General features: G+C 49.0%; 1 protein-coding gene across 1 annotated transcript in view; it reads left to right on the top strand.

The window, feature by feature from the left end:
• Positions 1-17,197, top strand: part of PLXNA2 (plexin A2) — a 179,386-nt gene extending 162,189 nt beyond the window's left edge. Inside the window, exons 27-32 of the mRNA XM_055819918.1 lie at positions 3,887-3,986; positions 6,177-6,367; positions 6,995-7,164; positions 8,875-9,087; positions 9,413-9,563; positions 10,461-17,197. Coding sequence (XP_055675893.1) covers positions 3,887-3,986; positions 6,177-6,367; positions 6,995-7,164; positions 8,875-9,087; positions 9,413-9,563; positions 10,461-10,556 — 921 coding nt within the window. The 3' untranslated portion in view covers positions 10,557-17,197. The remainder of the gene's footprint in view (positions 1-3,886; positions 3,987-6,176; positions 6,368-6,994; positions 7,165-8,874; positions 9,088-9,412; positions 9,564-10,460) is intronic.
• Positions 17,198-18,764: the final 1,567 nt, after the last annotated feature.

Here is an 18,764-nt window from a genome sequence, read left to right as displayed (position 1 = left end):
TCACTGCCACCTTTAGCTCTTGCAGCTCGTGTGCCCCAGCCCAGCCCAGGCTGCCCTGGGTGGCTGTGCGTCTGTTGGAAAGGGCTTCTTACGGTGTGCAAAAGACGGAGAGGGTGGTAAAGAGGGAGCTGAGGAAGGTTTGGTTAAAGGGAATCAGAGGCTTTTACTCAAAGCCTGCCTGCAGCAGAGGATAACTGCATTAATTGGGACCTGTAACCTACTACTGTCCATCACTACCTACACAGAAGTGTTTAGTATTTAATCTGGCATCTTTCCCTGTTTATACACCATCTCAAGTCCATCAGCGTGACTCATGCTGTGTAAGTTGAATGTGAGCCAGTATTGACAGGAGCCGTATAATCAAGGAGCGAGACTGAGAGAATGGCATAGATATGCAAAGTGCATGTAAAAAAGCACCTCGAGGGTCAACTTTTCCAAGCGGCCCCAAGGATTTAAACACAGATTACCGTAAAATGTCTTAGGAGCTGCGCAGATTAATTCCATTGTTTCTAAAATCTGTTTTACCTGACAGTTGCAAGGGATTAACCAACATGCAGGGAAGCAGCAAGGCTTTATTATGCCTTGATCTTTAAAAGTCATCATAAGGAAGTCACGAGTGAGCGCCGTGTTTTCCTGATGTGTGTCGGATGCTAGGGGGGGAGGGGGAGTACTTTCGTTTTAGTGCCTGTGGGAAAATCTGAGCCACAAGTTTACCCTTAAAATAAACAAAATGCTTGCACCACTGAAGATGCTGCAGCTATTCCTGCCATTTTAATGTCAGTTTTGCTCTGGAGCCGGATAGAAATTTGCTGCCAAACATCTAAACAGGTAGCAATTGCACTTCTCTCCCTGCCCTGGCCCGAGCTCCGCGCAGCCTGGCAGAGCCGTTTCAGCCATTTAAAAGAAGCCAAGTTCTCTGCAGCGCAACAGAATTCTTGTCAAGGCAGGGCTTTTGCCAAAAACAAGAAGCAATTTTTTCTCATTGTTGTTATTCCTACCAGGTTTTTTTCTATTTGAGTAATAAATGTTTTTATTAGGTATCAAAAATACAGATGCTCCAGGACTACACAGTGAAACAAATATGTGGGCAAAGGCACAGCTTAGAAGAGGGTATAAAATCATTTGGGTTTTAAGCACTGCTGCCTCACCGTTTTAACATGTGTTACATGTAAAACAGGCGTGGTTCGAGCCATAAAAATGAAATCTAGATTTCTCCAGTTTCTGGAGGACTAACGAAGGATTACTGAATGTCTAGAAAAACAAAACAAAACAAAACAACCCCTAGCCCTGTAAAGCTATCTCCATCTTTTGTTCAGAGCTGTCTTGTGTTTATTCTGATCCGAAGGCACAGTGATCTCTGGATTTGCACGCACAGCCCATGTTTCCATCCGGGAACACCGGGGTTCTGTGGTCCTTTGGAGAGGTGCTGCTGGCAGTAAGTGCTGGAGCAAGGACCAGAGCCTGCCCGGTCCTCGCAGCCTTGCCCCTGCCCCCGGTTTCTGGGGTCTGAGCGCTCCGCAGCCCCCGTCCCTGCAGCTCCTGGACCAAACCAGCCTCCTCCTCCTCACCGTGCACTGGGGCAGGGTGGGAAGGCTCTGCAGAGGGCACTTATCCATTGCAAGAGTTTCTCGGCTCCATACCTGGCTGCTGGAATTTGACACTATTACATTTGTTTTCAATATACTATACAATACCTGCATCAACAGATAGAATGTAATTTTCATGGGAAGCCTTTGCATACAAAAGCCAGATTGAATTTGAAGAGAAATATTCATCTTTCGGCAATATTTTTGAACCACTTCATAGAATTATATAGAGAACCATATGCCTGCTGCTCATTTCTTCATTTATAAAAATAGATGTATAGGTTAAGTAGGTGTAATTCTTTGTTAAATTCTCTGGAGCTTTTAACTTATGTTGTAAGGAATTGTATTACGTTTGTGTGGTGTCGTTTTGGTTTCATGCCTATTAAACTCCGTGGGAGAGTCTCACCCCGTGTGGCTTTACTCAAGAAAAATGAAACACTGAATTTAATATCAAATGATTTACAGTGGCTCATGCAGGGTTAACTCAGAGGCAGCAGAGCATGAATACCTGTCAGCCACTGTGAGTCTAGAAAGGCTGAGAGACTAGAAAACTATTTTAAATGGAAAATTAGAAGCAGAGAGTGAAGATTTTTGTGGAAAATGAGACTTAGGAGCCGAGGGTGGCGTGGATGTGGAGCTGGCATCCTCACTGCGTCCTCACTACCCCACGCAAACGCAGGATTATTGTCTGGGCTTCTGCTCTCCCTGCTCCAGATTTTAATTTTCTTTTCTTTAAGGTGTTTTGTGCAGCACATTTCCAGCTTGTAGAAGAATCAGAATATTTATAAAGTTGTAAAACAGCCAGCCAGCTTCGCAAGCATCTCTGGGGTTTTATGGGAGTATGGCAACAGCAGAGCGAGATGGGAAACGAATGTGTGTTACATCTGATGCTAATTTGCACGCTGGTGTTTTTTAGCTGACAAGAGCCATTCGACCCAAAATTTAGAGAGTGAGAGTGCTCTGTGTGTGTGTGTGGAATTTTTAATGCCTCTCTCCCAGTTAACCGCAGCCCCAGTGGATATGGATCCCAGCACAGGGAGCTGCTGCCTCCACGGGAGCACTGGCCCACTCGGGTTTCTCCCTAGCAAAATTGAACTGAAGTGGCAGCTAATAACAGCCTAAGAAAATAATGTCACCACTGATTGTTTCTTCCGTTGTCTTAATAAATGGGATGAAGTGAGGCAGGAGCAGAAGGGGAAATAACAGAGGTGGTTGAAGTGTTTTGCCTAGAAATACCTCACTTTTGTACTGTGAAACACAAGTGACTATTATTTCCACTATCACTAGCAATAATAATAAGTCGCATTTACATGAAACCTTTCATCTGACTGGTACCCAGAGCCTTGAAGGCAGTGAGGATCGCGGTGTGCGATCACCTCGCGCCAGCAGACGCTGTACAAACACCCCTGCAGCTTCCCCGTGCGCGGGGACAGTGCCGAGTCCCACGCAGGACGTAACGGGGGACTTAGCCCCAAAAGCAATTTCTCCAGCAGGAAGAGGCATTTCTTTTGTGCAGCTCCTCTAAATAATGTGCTGGCTGGGCGCCGGCGGGTCCCCAGCCTGAGAGATGCAGTGACTGCGCTCTCTGCTCCCTTGCCGCACCGCGCCACGGGCCACGAGTTCAAAATTAAAAGACACTCAGGCCCATTCCCTGGAAACCTGCAGATCCTTAATTAAGGGAAATAAGTTAAAAAATTTCCAGTGACTACTAGATTTATAGGGAGGATAAAATTAAACATGGCTACTAAAATCTGCTGTAACAAAATCTTGTTAGCACTAATGTTCATTTATAGTTAGACTTCCCAGCATTTAATTCCTTCTCTGGTGCAGTAGAGGGACTGACAATTTAATACCCTGAAAGATGGCTTTATGTCTTGCTTAGCTGTAAATCAAACTTTTAAAGTTCGTAAAAATTGCTAAAATAAAAAATGGTTTAATAGGAATGTTTTATGGTCCATAACGTTATTATAGCCCTTTTATTCCCTCTGCATTGTTACTTTAATTGGATCACAACAATTCTTGAGATTCTCATTTTTATTGGATAAAACATAATCTTAAATCAGAACGACCAAAACCAGCTTCAAGATGTCTTTTGATTTACCACTTTTTTCCTTTGGTCCCTCGCCGACAACCCAGCAGAGAGCTTGGCTGCCCTGGGGACCCCGTGCCATGCCGTGCCATGCTGTGCCGTGCCGTGCCCCCTGCCCACGCTGCACCCGGGCTCTGGTGTTACCTGCGTTTGCTGGGTGAGCAGCCGGTGCATCTCGCTGAGCTTTTCTTCTCTCCCTTTGCCTCCCCAGGTATCGGACCGCTCAGTTGTGGCTCTCGTTCCCAAACAGACCTCCTCCTATAATATTCCTGCCTCTGCCAGTATATCCCGGACATCCATTAGTAGATACGGTAAGAAGCAGCATTAAGGGCTGGGAAACTATGGCTCACAGGCAGCAACCGGGCATTACTCCTGCTGTACTCCGCATTTCAGAGCCAGCCTGGAGCTTGCAGCTTTACTTGCGAGTGTATCTTGATGGGGTTGGTATTGAAGCTGCCTTTGTTGCAGGAGGGCAGCACCTCAAGGCAATTAGGTGGGGGAAAAAGCAGCAGCTTCCCCCAAAGAACCACACCACCTCAGCCACAATGAGGGCACGTTCAGGTGCCAAACAGAAGAATGCCCTTGGCTACTGTTTTTTTTGCAAAGGTTTTTCCATCTATGGACAGAACAGCAGAAAGCCCAGAGAAGCTGAGAGGAGGGAAAAGGAAATGCCAAGCACATGAGCAGCCTTGGGAAACACGGCTCTTGGAAAAGCCCAGGGAAAGGCTTTTGCTGAGAGGGGCTGGATGCAGCAGAGCTCCCCTGGGGCTCCCGCTGCAGGAAAGCAGCTTTGTGTCCCTTGTGTGTAAGCAGGTCTGCACCAGGGAAGAGCCCAATCCCTTCATCTCTTTCTTCTCTACATGGAGGATCCTGAATCCTCAGCTAATGGGTCAAAACCGGGGAATGGCAATCTTAACTCGGCGTGCTCGGATGTGCACACCTGGGAATTAATTATTTGCATAATAGCAGGGCTTGGCACTTTACAGAGGGTCCCTGAAGACGCTGCAGCCTGAGTAAATGAGTCTGCGAGGTGCCAGGTGTGCGTTTATAGCACTAAATCCACAATAATAGTAATAATATACTTCCATAAAAGGCAACAGTGGCAAAATCTCTAGTGTGCTGATCTTTCATTATCTTTCATTTTACAGAGTGTTTTACAAACGAGAGATCTCCTGACAAACCTCCTCTTGTTTATAGCTCCCAGAATAATGTTTTTTTTCTCAAGCAAGGGTTCTGAGGAGCCATCCACAGGAGAGTCTTAGGCAAAAGCCAAGAGAAAAGGTATTTCTCCCTGGGAGTTGTAGTCCACCCGAGTGCCCAGCACTTCCCACGCTTCAGGTGATGGAAAAACCGAGGCTGGGTCACACAGCCTGAGTCCTCGGTGCTCATTGATCTGTGTCAGATGGAAAAGCTTTTGCAAACTCCCAATATGAACTATCATCGCTCATGTTAAGATTAATACTTCTAATTGTGCAGACAGAATTTAAATGAGATACTTATTTACTTCCCCCATTATATATCAGTACAGAGCTGTGTTTAAAAATAGAATTACTAGATGCTTCCCTAGCTGTCCCCCTGTCTGTCTCCTTAATTATATCAGTTGGAGTAGTCATTTATCTAAGCCTTAATCAGGGATGAAAATCTAGCTAGTTTGGTAATGACTTGCGTATTTCCCTCGGCTGATTTATGATTGATTCCCTTACTCTCCATGAGGAGGGTGAGCAGTGAATTGGAGGCTAAACTTGAGAAAACGCATGAGATTCCCAGAGAACAAAGAAATTTAGTGAGAGGAAAAAAATCCAACAGCACATGATTGTGTTACTCAGCCCGGTGTCTCAGCTTGAAGATGCTGTGGATGGGATCCAGGGAGGTACATTCTTTGGGAAGTTAAATGTATCTCACATCCCTCCATGGTTTCTGAGCAATTAAGGGAAAAACCTTTGTCTGCTCACCTTTGAGCTCCCATTTCCCTGCCAGGGAGGAGGGCAGAAGCAGGGACAGCAGGGAGGCCGGACCCGCTCAGCACCACGGGCGGCACAGCCGGGATGCAGGACTGGCCTCAGGCTCTGCAGTTGGTGCTCAGCTTGAGCCCTTGTTGCTCTAATGAATGCCTGGAGAACAGGAACAACAGTTTCTTCCCTTTGTGCTGGTTGTGCTGGGGAGCTTGTTATTATTTAGGGAAGACTGATATCAGGATGCCGGTGCTGCAGGAGTCGGTTCACATAAGTAAAGGATGTGAATGGAGCAGAAAAGTCCCATGTCTGAGTGTGAAAACACAAAAGCTTGAGTCTGAAGGGCTCTTCTCAGTGAAGACCAACACGTATCCTTGGCAAATGCCACATTTTGTCAGTGCCAGGCTGGTATTACGTTTCATTACCCCATAAAAAAGCCAGGGCGGATGATTTTGGCATTAGCAAGCACAGTGGCATCACTGAGAGGAGACAGGGAAATGAAAAAGGGGGTTGCTTTGAGCATGACCGACTTCTCCTCCCATTGTTCAGACTCCACCTTCCGTTACACCGGCAGCCCCGACAGCTTGCGCTCCCGCGCCCCCATGATCACCCCCGACCTGGAGAGCGGGGTCAAGGTCTGGCACTTGGTCAAAAACCACGACCATGGAGACCAGAAGGAAGGAGACCGGGGCAGTAAGATGGTGTCTGAAATCTACCTGACCAGGCTATTAGCTACAAAGGTAACTGCCATGCACTAAATTTGCTTGGGAAATGCATAGGGAGGTCTGTCTATAGGCACTTGCCAGGGATCCTGTGCAGCCCCTAGTGATGCTCAGCTCCCAGGGGATACTGTCCCAGTCGGGCTTTCCTGGGTGCCAGGGGTTGGATGGCTCATGGGGCAGCAACAGAAACACATCCCAGATTTTCTCACGCTGCAAGGCTATGGCTGCAATGCTTCCTTCTTCTGCACATTATAAAACACAAAGAATTGGAGAGACACAGCAGTGCCTGTAAATATTTAACTGGTTTCCTTGGGCAGAGAGGAAAGGTCCTGCCTTTCACCGTGTTTCATCACTGTAGATAATGTAGATTTGCTTTTGAGAGCAAAAGAACTTCTTTCAGGTGAGAAATAAAGAGTAAATGCAGCCGTGAATAACTGCAAGCTGGAGCATCCCCCCGGGGTCCTCTGGCTGTACAGTCAGCATTCGTAAGGACCCCGACCTTACTTATTCCTGTGGGGTCCATGGCGGCACTTTGCGGGGCTGTGCAGAGCTGGTAATGCCATCTGGCATCCCCTCCTGCCACCGCTGCTTAGCCAAGCGTGTGCCTGCGCCTCCCTTCACCTTCTCGGTTGCTGCTTTCATTAGGGTACGCTGCAGAAATTTGTGGACGACTTGTTTGAGACGCTGTTCAGCACCGTGCACCGCGGCAGCGCGCTCCCGCTGGCCATCAAGTATATGTTCGATTTCTTGGATGAGCAGGCAGATAAGCACGGCATCCATGACACAGATGTGAGGCACACGTGGAAGAGCAATTGGTAAGAACGAAGGAGGAAGATGGAGAGGGGAGCAGACCTCAGTACTGAGCAATTGTCTGTGTCCTGGGGAAAAACAGAGATGGGGAAGAACTTTGGGAAGGCTGAGAACAACCAAGTCCCATAGCTCCAAAGCACGAGATGTTCCATGAAGCCATGTTAATGCTTTTCAGCTGCTGCCCCAGATGCGGCAGTGGGGTTTGATCCTGGTTCGTGCTGACTCCATGCACACACGAGCTGAACCCCTGGTGCAGCGTTAACCCCTGCGCCCAGCTATCTCAGCGTCCTCTGCCCGGGTGGGAGCTGGGCACCGGCCTCAGGCCGTAGATCCACACACCTGGTCTTTGGAAATCGTGGGGTAGGTGACAAGGGGGGAAGGAGCCATCCCTGTGTGCCACTGGCATGGACTGCAGCCAGGTTCAGCCTTTTCCAAACAATAGGAGCTCTCACATCTCTGCCTCTGCTGTTATTTTAGGATTAAAAGCTCCGTGGGTTAGAAATTCACCTCTTCGAGGAAGGAAAAAAAAGCATAACAAATGGTTGCTCCCTGAAGACTTTGTATTTTCCTGAGTCCCTCGTGGTTTAAAAGGCCTCTAATCATCATGGCTGCAAAAGCTGGGTACCCTGCTAAGGCTGTGGGAAGCTAAAAACAATTTATTGAAAGGCTTAGAGGAAGGTGTTATTAGAATAAGAACTCCAGAATCACACAAAAAGATGAGACTTCTTAAAGCAATAAAAAAGAAAGCACCGACCAGCAGAGTTTTTGCTGCCGGAGCCACCAGCCCACACGAGCCCTGGTCCTTCCTCCTGGCCTGGAGCACGGTGGGCTCGGGAGAAAGGTGAAAATTCGGTCTCTGAACTAACAGCTCTACTGAGCGCTCTGGGCAGCTGCAGCATCCCCAGAAAGGGCATTTTGGTGGGGAGATGGGAGAAGGCTTATGCCACCGTAACAGGTCAAAGCAAACGGGGGCTTGGAATTGGGAGCCGGGGGGTCTGGGAGCTGGCACTGCTGGGGCTGCGGCCGAGCTGCTCGCCTGCAGTGCAGCAAGAGTTAAGCTGAAGCCTTCGGTGAGCAAGCTGGGTAGACAGAGAGAGCCGAGACTTGAAAGGTAATAGAAAGCAGCAGCTGTTTTTTTGATCCTGCTATACAGCCAAAGAAAAAAGGAATAATAATTCCCCTTTGATTGCAAAGGCCTCGGGATTTGGGGACAAAGCCTCTGATGCCTGCTGCACCGCTGGCAGATGATGGACTGCGGACCGGCCGGGCAGCGGCTGATTAGCGCGGGGGCAGCAGCACCGCTGCCCCGGCTCGGCTCTGCGCCGCGGACTCCTGCTCTAAGAACACGGTCTAATGGGCTCCTCATGGAGCTGCTCAGACGGCACCATCGAGCTCTGCCCTGGCACAGCCAGCCTGCCCTCAGCGCCTGCTGTCCCCCGGCTCTTGCCTCCTCTGCCATCCTGGGCAGGATCAGGCCCCAGAGCAGCTCCTGGGGTACATGGGGCAGCAGCGTCCAGCCCAGGCCTAGCGGGACCTGTCACAAGCAACCCGGGCAGCACTGGGCTCACTGGTGTTTGATAGACCTGGCCCAGCTCCTATTCACGTTATTGCTGCTTCCCACCATTTGTATTCTGCTTGGGAACGCAAACCGCAGCCAAATGTCCTTTTCTAGCCTCTGTCATCACAGTTAATTTTGTTTCTTGATTTCCCCACAGCCTCCCTCTGCGATTCTGGGTGAACGTAATCAAAAACCCCCAGTTTGTGTTTGATATCCACAAAGGCAGCATCACAGATGCCTGCCTTTCTGTTGTGGCTCAGACCTTCATGGATTCCTGCTCCACCTCAGAGCACCGCCTGGGCAAGGATTCCCCCTCCAACAAGCTGCTCTATGCCAAGGACATCCCCAGCTACAAGAGCTGGGTGGAGAGGTGAGTGGCAGCGTGCGGGGCGGCAGCAATGTGGGTGCGGGGCTGGCCTGGGGGCTCCGGTCCTGCCCGACCTCCCACGTCGAGCAGCTTTGCTGTCGCTGGCCGGCAATGCAGGAGGTGGCTCTTGCAGCAAGCTGGTGGCACAGCTCAGCCCTGCCAAGCATCGCTGCTCTTATTTTCGGCTTGTTACAGACCGGGATCCTGTTTTACTAGATGTAAGCATAAAGCAAAATGCTGCCCTTTTCCCTGCAGAGCTTTGTTTAAATCCCAAGGAGAAGAGGGGTGTTTTGAGGCTTGGTGTTTCTGACAGCTTTCCTTCCTGCAGGTATTACGCAGACATCGCCAAGCTCCCTGCCATCAGCGACCAGGACATGAACGCCTACCTCGCCGAGCAGTCGCGCCTGCACGCCGTCGAGTTCAACATGCTGAGCGCGCTCAACGAGATCTACTCCTACGTCAGCAAGTACAGCGAAGAGGTGGGTGTCCCCTGGGGTGGGCGCAGAGGTGATGCCAACCCGCATGGGAGAGGAGATGAGCTTCTGGGCGGTCCTGGGTTGTGCAGTGACCCTCCTTGCTGCTGCCCAGAGCTCCTCCCTTGTCCTTGATGCAGTGTGACCGTAGCTTGCACCACTGCTCTCCCGCTCTGTTCTGTTCATGCACAAAGAGTCCTGTGCCCATAGCGTACTTCCCAGGAGGACTGAAACCTAAAATACTGTGGGAGCAACTGCATTCCTCAGCCTTGGCATTTGCCCAGTGCAGCCCACTCCTAAATGCAGTGGAAAATCATCATGACCTACTGAAGGTCCCCAGAAACATCCCTGTCTTTTGGGAACAGTGTGGTACAATTCCCATGTTGCAGTGGCGCAGACTCCTGTTTGCAAAGAATTCCTGGCAGCATGAGCTCCTTTAATGAACGCATCACTTGAAACCAAGTTCTTGCCATCTGTTCCACCCCTTCATTTCAGTGTAAGAAGAACCTATTTTGCAATTATGTCCGTTAAGAGGAAGGGGTTTGTCATTTAACTGCATGTATGTTTGTGGTACAATGCCACAGCTAATTTCTGATTAGGGTTTAAAAATCTCATAACTTTCCTGCTAAATGAGACAAGAAATGTGGAGTCCAAGGTACAAGAGTGGGAATGATGGTGTTGTGTGGGTAATGTGCACCAAGCGGTCCAACAAATCAATGAGGACGGCTGCGGCACGGCGAAGCGCTCGTCGCGTTGCTTTGCCATTTGTTATTTAAGTTTCACACAACCATGTTTCAAGTTGCTCACATCTTGCTGCCCACCCACCTCTACCACCCCCTCTCGCACGCTGATTTCTTTCTTTTTCTTTTTTTTTTCCCTCCCTTTTGATGTTTTCTGTACCAGCTCATTGGGGCTTTGGAGCAGGATGAACAGGCACGTAGGCAGCGTCTGGCATACAAAGTAGAGCAACTTATTGGTGCCATGTCTATTGAGAGCTGAAGAAAGGACGCGGTGCTCGCAGACAGCAAAGGGCAGAGGATTGCACGGACGCTGGGGAATTAAGAAGGAGAACAAGCAAGAAAGGCGCTGAACACATATAAATACCAAGGCTTTTCTGGAGTGAGCAGACTGGCCCAAGGAGTGACTGTGTTCAAAACCACATAGGATCCGGTTTGAAAAGGCAGGAAGAGAAAAGGACAAAGCATCTCAATCAAAGTCAAATCAAGATGGATCATTTTTTCGAGCATACATGGAAAGAAGGAACCTGGAAAGTCTGGATGTCTCCATGACTGCTGCTTTGCATGAAAATTGTTTGATGTATATTAGAAAATAAAACTTTATTTAAAGTTTTTTTTTAAAAAAAAAAAAAAAAAAGGAAAGAAAAAGGAAAAAAAAAAAGATATAGAACAAAAACCACAGAGGCCACAGAGATAATCCTGGCAAGAAGGTTCAGCTCTGAATCCTGTCCTCGAGAGACTCCCGGGGATGTGGCTCAGACATTCTGCGAATGGACTCTTATGCTAATTGGAACATTTGGAAAAACGAAATCTTCTCCTTTTTGGGATCTTATAAAAAATATGAGCACAAGTTTGCACCACACCTTTTTACACAAGTAAAATAGCGGTTTAGCCAGAAAATAGTTCCGTGGCTGAGTAACTTATAGGCACTAGAAGGAACTTTACCTGAATTGCAAAACCATCAGATCATCCAACCTGTCTTGAAATCCAGCTTTATCTATGTATTTATATAGTGTCGATATATATATATTTTTTTTAAATCCCATTTACTGTTGAACGAGGAAAGATCTGATTTTAAATGCTTTCCCCTTTTCCACCCCCATTCCCCTCGCTGGAGGCCGGCACACTGCAGTGAGCCGGCAGCCCGCTGAGCAGCGGTGGGATGCCCACGGCCGTGCCCGGCCACGCTCGGTGCAATGCTGGTTCCTGCAGGTACGCTCGGAGCAGAGCAGCCGGCTGCCCTCTCCCATCGGGCAGAGCTGGGATGAAGCCTCCTTGGTTGGGTTTTGGGGTGGTTTCTGGCAGCCGCCTCTGAATTTCTGGCAGTAAAAACCAACACCCCCCCAATGTTTACAGTGAGCGATACTTGAAAAGACTCAACGTAGCGAGATGAGCTATTTATTGCTTTTCTGTTTGACTTGCAGAGCTGATCGGCACAGGCTCCCTTTGAGTTTCTCTGCCAGCATTCACGGGGTCGCCCGGGGTCAGCGCAGGACTTGTGTTTCCACTGGGGAGGGGAAAGAAATCTTTGTGCTCTAGGCAAGGCAAAACCTCAACCAGCACTCCACGGGCCAGCTAGCGCTGCTGTCTTGTCTCTGTCTCGGCGTCTTGTTGTTATATTCAGTTCCTTGCTGGCCCCGACGGCACGTGTTCTTGTGGCCAGTGATAGGCAAATGTTTGTGAGTGTTATTTCTTTCAACGACACCAAAGCTTGTGTGTGTCCCTTTGTAGAGTGCCAGGAGGGGAAGGAACGCTGTAAATATTTCTCTCTGTAATAAATATTGATATTTGCGCAGGCTGCAGTGGGGAGGACAGGGTGATTAGGTCTAATGGAAGTACAAGTATTGACTGCATGAGCTTGGCAGTGGCAGGAAAATAGCTCCCGACATCTGCTCAGCCCTGCCCAGGCAGTGCTGTGCTGGACTGGGACCTTAGTTTGCAGCCAGTGTGTGTCGAAGGAAAATCCATTTTCATATCCATCCCAGAGCCCGGGAGGGTCACCACAGGCTCCCCATGCACCAAGTGAGCTGCTGGCTTTTGGTCTCAAGGCACAGACCTAACAGAAGCCAGCAACAGGCGAGGGGAGAAGCATGTAGAGAAATACTCAGGAAATTTGTTATTTTAATTACCCTTCAGAAAAAGCCATGCCAAGTCCACTTTCTTTTGGTTAATCCATTTCTAGGAGTTTCTCTGTGCCCTATTAATACTTGGGAGAAGATACTGATGATAATGATCAACCTTGTGCAATAAGTTCTTGACATTTACAACAGCCTGAGCTTTGTAACTGGAGGGCTTGGATTTACCGAGACACGGAGCAAGCTGGCAGAGACAGACTGAGGAGCAGAGCAGGATTCGTACTGCCCATTACCAGAACAGTTGCCTTCCCAGGGATCCTTCTGCTGCACAATGAGTCTAATTTCAAAGACAGAAAACGTGCAAGCTTGTGGGTTGTCCTATGAAAGCCTGACGTCCTGGAGCCCAGCACCGCGGACGTGGTGAGCCATCCTCACAGCAGCCGCCAGCCTGCCCTGCTCTTTGCTGCTGGTGTTACAGGGGATTGCAGAGTGTCGGGTTCTGAAATCCTCCAGGTCTCATTTTTTTACTGGTTTCTGTTGCTGCTGTTTGCAGTGATCCGACGTGCAGCTGCTGGGAGTGATTGCCAGGTCTATGTTTTAGTTGTGGTCATTGCTTTGAGTATTCGTATTCAGATGGTTCACCAAATTCTTATGGTACTCTGAAACCCAAAGAAAACACTCCAAATGGTTTTCCAACAGTTTCCAAATGCTTCTAAATATTAGTCTGAAGAGTTATGCCTGCAGGATTCACAAAATATGAGTACTGCCCAAAGCAAAGACCTGGCTTTTCATCACCTGGGTGCTCCTGAAGGTGTGCTGGCCCTGCAACCCAAGTCAGGCCCTCATGGTCCTCTGTCTTCACATCTATCTGAGAGGCTTTTGCGTAGCTGCTTTTAAGCATACTTTCCTCCTCCTGCTCTCTACCTTCTGACCAGGAGCACCCCATAAGCAAACATTTTGTCATTCCCCCTTCCCCAGTATTTTCTCAGCAAAAGTCGAAGTCCCCAACCACCCGCTGGGTTCCCTGCAAGGGGTCTGCTGGGCAGCGCTAAGTGTGGGTGCTGCAGCCACCCAGCAGCAATGCCGGCAGTGCCGGTGTCCAGTGTCTTTTCCATGTGCGTTTTGGCTGCCCGTTGCCCCACGGGCAGGCAGCAGGAGAGGCAGCACGTGGGAGGTCTCCCTGCTCACGATGCTCTACGTGCAGCACGATGGGCTGCCTGTCCTGCTTGGCTGATTTGCCCCTTAGCAGCCTCTCCCCCTGTCCTGTCAGAAGCCTGGGAAAGGGCCTGTAAACTGGGATTATCCTGGAAGGTAAGGATGAGGGAGGGAAAAGAAAACCGATTGCAGAGCCCGGAGGTACTGGTTTGTGAGTAAGGATTAAAAGAATCCAATGCGTCCAAGCTGGCCAAACACAGGGTCTGTATTCCATGAATACAGGAGAGCACTGAGAAGGGGACAGCTGAGTTTATTTTCTGTGTTGTGGGAGGAATTTGGGCAGAGGAGGAAAGGGAGAGCAGTGGGAGCACTTTGCAAACCAGTAAGCTATTACACTTTTGACTGACTGACTTCCAAGGGAAGCAGCAGAAACACCTCTTCTTCCATCACCTGAAAAGGCATGAGCAGGGTGGCACAGGGAGCAGCACGGTGCTGGCTGGAATGGGTGGCCATTAAATCATCTGCCAAGTATATACTCATGTGGTTGAATTAATTATGGATCTTTATAGGCAATTATATGGAATGAAGCAACATATCCCCTTGGGGCAAAACGCTTGTAATCTATTGCCCTGTTTGCATCTGACTTTCCCACTACTCCCTTGGGAAGAGGAAGCTTCAGATCTCAAGATGGCATTTTCTTCGCACTTGCAGCAAACTGGACTTGAGGTTTGGTCAGGAGGGGGCAGTGACTTTGCCTTAGATGAAATGATTTCACATCCTTCTCATTGCCCCCTTCCTCCTGCAAGGCTGGTTGGTGTTTTGATTCTCCAGTTCACTTCGTTTCAGGTGTTTCGACATCAAAGTGGGAGACGTCATTTTCCAGAATCTCTCTGCCTGGTGTCACTGCTTAAATAATTCCATTTAATCTTCTGCTCATGAGCTATCAAAGCACCTACTCCAAGGGGGAGCAAGGTGCTAATCAAACGCTTCTCCACCTTGAAAGCCTTTATTAAAAACCCATATACAAGAGTCTAACTTATAGGCAAGATTGTCTCCGCATGAGCCCTGCTGTGGAGCACCACAACACTGCAGCCCACCAAAGTACAGAAGATGTGGACGTCAAGTGGTCCACGCTTTGCCATAAAGGATGAATTTATGTTTAAAGGGAGGCCGGAGAGATCAGCACGGCCAAAGCGCTGGAGTCCCATGAGATCCAGCATGGACCAGTCCGGCAGCTGCGTGAAGACCCACCACAGGAACCAGCGCTGAGAAGCAAAACTGCTTCCACGGCTTCACTGCTGGTGGGCAGCATCCCGGGCAGCAGAGGTTTATCTCCAAAGGAGGCTGGACGTGGCCGTGCCGGATGGTGATGCCTTCCCACAGGGTCTCGATGCTGTGACACAGTGGGGATGGCGAGTGCAGCCGCTGGACACGGTGGCAACAGAGACCTTCATCACAGCAGTGCCTTCAACACACTGTCTTAAAATCCTAACGGCCTGTCCCCACGTAAGTTCTCTCTCCTACGTTCAACTGGACTTCACCAAAAATTACATAATGTAGGGAGCAATATGGGTGGGCACGTGGAGAACAAAAGCAAGAGGGCTTAAAGCTCTGGGGTTGCATTCCTGCGCGCTGCTGACTCCGAGCACCTTGCTGCGAGTCGTCTAATCTGCGTGGAAAGGGTCGGAGCGCTTTCCTCCTCCAGTGGGCACAACCGACAAACAAAGTCTTATTTCCAAGCAGCCAACGGGGATGAGAAGCACCAACCTGCCTGCTGTCCCTGCCCTGTCCCCAGGGCAGCAGGTTGGCAAAGGACAGAGCAGCTCCTGGCGTGGTCCCCGTGATGCTCCTGTCCAAGCCTGTGCCTCGAGCCTGTTCCCTGGCAGCAGCCCAGCCACGTTCTCACCTGTCACTGGCTCTTCTCCATCGGTCTCCAGTGCTGTCAGAGCTCACCTGCCACAGGGACTCAGCTCGCCAAACTAAATGAAACTAAAATAGACTGACTTGAATAAGCTGGGACATCAGGGAAAGCTCACGTGTGACTGTACCCTGGAGAGAAGAAAAAATGTTCAGAGAAGGATAAATAACTGACATCAAAGATACATTAAAATGCCACAAAGCTTCAGCCATCCTATTTCGGAATTGCATTTGTACCATAAACCGCAAGCCAATAACGCAGGGAGCTGCGATGTTGTATATAGTTGCGTGCTAGGTAGAGCTAGGTGAGCAGTCCCGTCTGTTTAGTGAATGTGTGTTCGGTGAAACGCCTGCATCGCCCCAGCCTCCTCCCAGCCTTCTCCCGAGGCCACTGAGACCGGTGGGTTGGAGGCTGAAGGCAAAGCACTGGTGATAGCTACAAGGCCACCCAACACCCGTGTGGATAGGCTGCTTGAGTTTTTTAATTTGACATTCAGTGGGGAAATAATCGGAGTAAAAGACGCCAGCGTGCGCTGCCAAGAAGGTGCCGTTCAGGATCCACTGAGCTGAGCAACCCTGAAGGTACAATTTAAATGTGGGTTGGTCAGATTAGTTTTGGCAGGGAAGAGGATGGGAATCTTCAAACCGATTTTTACCACCTGGAAGGCTTTGTGCAAAGCCTCTGTTCACCACAGAAAAAAGAAACCAGTTTCAGGCAGTGGTCCTGTTCTGGGCAAGGCACGGCACAGAGGCTGGCTCCCAGCTGCTAGCGGTACCTATTGCCTTCCCGGCTCCTAGCACAAAACTCTGGGTCTCCTGTACCCATCCTGCAGCCTGGGGAGCTTCACTGCATGCCGGGGGCCGTGCCAGGGGTGGGAGGTGGGGAGGAGAAGGCAGCGGGGCAGCACAGGCCGGCTGCTCCCTTGCTGGAAAAGCTCCTTGTCTTGCCTGGGCGTCTGCGCCGACGTTGCTGCTGCAGTTGCACCAGAAGCAGCTGAACCGCAGCTGAAGGTGTTTTGGCCGTGCTGTGAGCACGGCGGTGTCTGTGTGCTTGTTCTTTTAGATCCCCATTTGCCCCCATGTTACCCATTCCTCTCCTTTCTTTGTCAAAGTGGAAGATAATACTAAAAAACAGACATTCCTGCAGCGCCTAAGAACGTGCTGAAAAGACCTGCAGGGTCCATCCAATTGCACAGACAATATCCCAAACTCCCTGGGCCTCCTGAGGCTGCCAGATCAAACACGAGGTCTGCTATACGGCCTTTCCTTTGAGATTTTTAATACCTCTATTTCGAATAAGCTTGGAAGTTCATGCAACAGCTTCTCCATCAGATGTTTCCACCTCATGGACTGGGCAGAAGAAAGGTGTGCCTGCAAGAGGAGCCGTCGGAAAGTAAATGAGCTGACGAGCTGATTTTGCCACGTTATTTCCTAGCTTCAGAAGATACTGCAGTAAAATATCCTTCTCTTATTGATGAGTGTTTCTGTGCTAATGGCACCTTGGGGGCTGTTACGAGAAGCGGTGGGAAGCGGCAAAGGAAAGGGAATGTACAGGTACTAAATCTTCTGGAGCTCCCCAAAATGTCACGGAATGTAGAGGTATTAGCCATGGAACAGATTCTGATTTCTTCTGCCCCCCCCCTCCTTAAAATAAACACACGTCAGTTTTAGGGGATTTGTGTATTGGCAGGAATAATGAATTGATTTGTATCCGTACCCATTCCACCGTATCGTTCTCTGGCTCTTCCCCTCCCCATTATACTTGACACACTGGAGTTCTGTATTATATTTTTTTTTAAGATGATTGTCTGTTTTTTGTTGTTTTTACAAGTGTTGTGGAAAAAATGTAAGAAAGTTTAAGTATTTAAAAATGTTCCAAGGAAAAAGGGGGTTTTGTTATTATTCTAATATATTATTGTGTACCTATTGTAAATATGAAACACTCCTATTTTGCAAGCCAAGGACTCACTTTGTACTGTTGTTATATATAAATAAAGTTTACTGGTTAAAAAAGCCATCCTGAGTGGGTCCTTATTTTCTAACATGTGGTGTGTGGCATTTATTATACAAGCTGAGTATATTGGTGAGAAATATTTACTTACTGAATCATACCAGCAATAAACAGGTACGTGGAAATCTGGAAATAACCCCTGTCTGGCAAAGCGGGGGGTGCAGTGGGGCTGAGCGGGGGTCCGGGATTGCCCCTGGCCTCCAGCCTGTGAAAAGCAACTTTTGCCTTTGCAGCACGGAAGAAATTGCCAGTAGTAAATGAAAAGCAAAGTGCGGGAGGTGCAGGGAGGCTTTGAGGGACTGAGCGCTGCTGCTTCCCCGCAGAGCAGGGCAGGGCAGGCTGTTGCCGTCCCTGCTGGCCTCCCTGCTCTTCCAGAGCTTTCAGTGCAGACTTTTAGCATTATTGCTAAATGGCCTCCAGCTCAGGAATGTCCCATGAGATGTGCTTGTTCATCATCTCAGAAAAAAGAGGTCGAAGGGCTGAGATGTCTCCCTGAGGAGCACGGATCCTCGCAGACAGGAGAGGGCACGCAGGCAGCCTCACGGGCTGTGGACAAGACTGGGCGCTTCCACCCTAGCTAGGGAAGGAGGAGGCAAATGCTGTTTACAAATAAAAGCCCTGGATGAGTTTGTCATGTTTTCCTCTCCTTGAAATGATCAGTCCTTAAGGTAAAATGCATTTGCTTCCATTTCATAAATTCAAGCTAACATTTTAGCAAGCGCTGAGAGGCATCTGCTGGGTAGTAGGAATCAGCAAGTGACTTCTTCAGCAGCTGTCTGTCAACTTTAATGACCAATATGGTTGCAATTACAGCAATGAACTTTCTCTAACAGCCCAAAATTACTCTGGATGATGATAAGTGACAGAAAAATGGAGACCCTTAAGGAAGCATTAAAAAAGAAACATGAGGATCTGGAACATGAGGTCTTACTGCTTTTTCTGAAGGATCTTAGGGGTTTTTTTCTTTCTAAATTAGGTACTAAAAAGGATAAATCTAACCCAGAAGGGGAAGGCACGGCACACTGTGGATCACAGCAGGGAGTTCAGTGCTGCCCCAAGATGTAGTTTTTCTACAGACATTTGACACTGAGGCCGCTTGTTCTAGTGTAGTGCTAATAGGGTGATGGGAAGCTGCTCCTCTTTGAAGCTAATGCAAATCTATCGTGTCAGTGCGGCAGTCTGCTCCTCAGGCAGGTCATTTTATCTTATTTTCCTCAAACTGAGAGCAAAGCTTGACGTGAACCTTAGGAAGGCAGGCAGGCCACATCCTGCCATCTCCCACTTGAAACCAGTGGATTTTAACCTCGGCAGA

The sequence above is a fragment of the Falco peregrinus genome, chromosome 16 (genome assembly GCF_023634155.1).
Source record: "Falco peregrinus isolate bFalPer1 chromosome 16, bFalPer1.pri, whole genome shotgun sequence".
In the NCBI taxonomy this organism is placed as follows: Eukaryota; Metazoa; Chordata; class Aves; order Falconiformes; family Falconidae; genus Falco; species Falco peregrinus.
The sequence above is the reverse complement of the archived record's forward strand: the minus strand, read 5'-3'. Positions and strand labels throughout refer to the sequence as shown.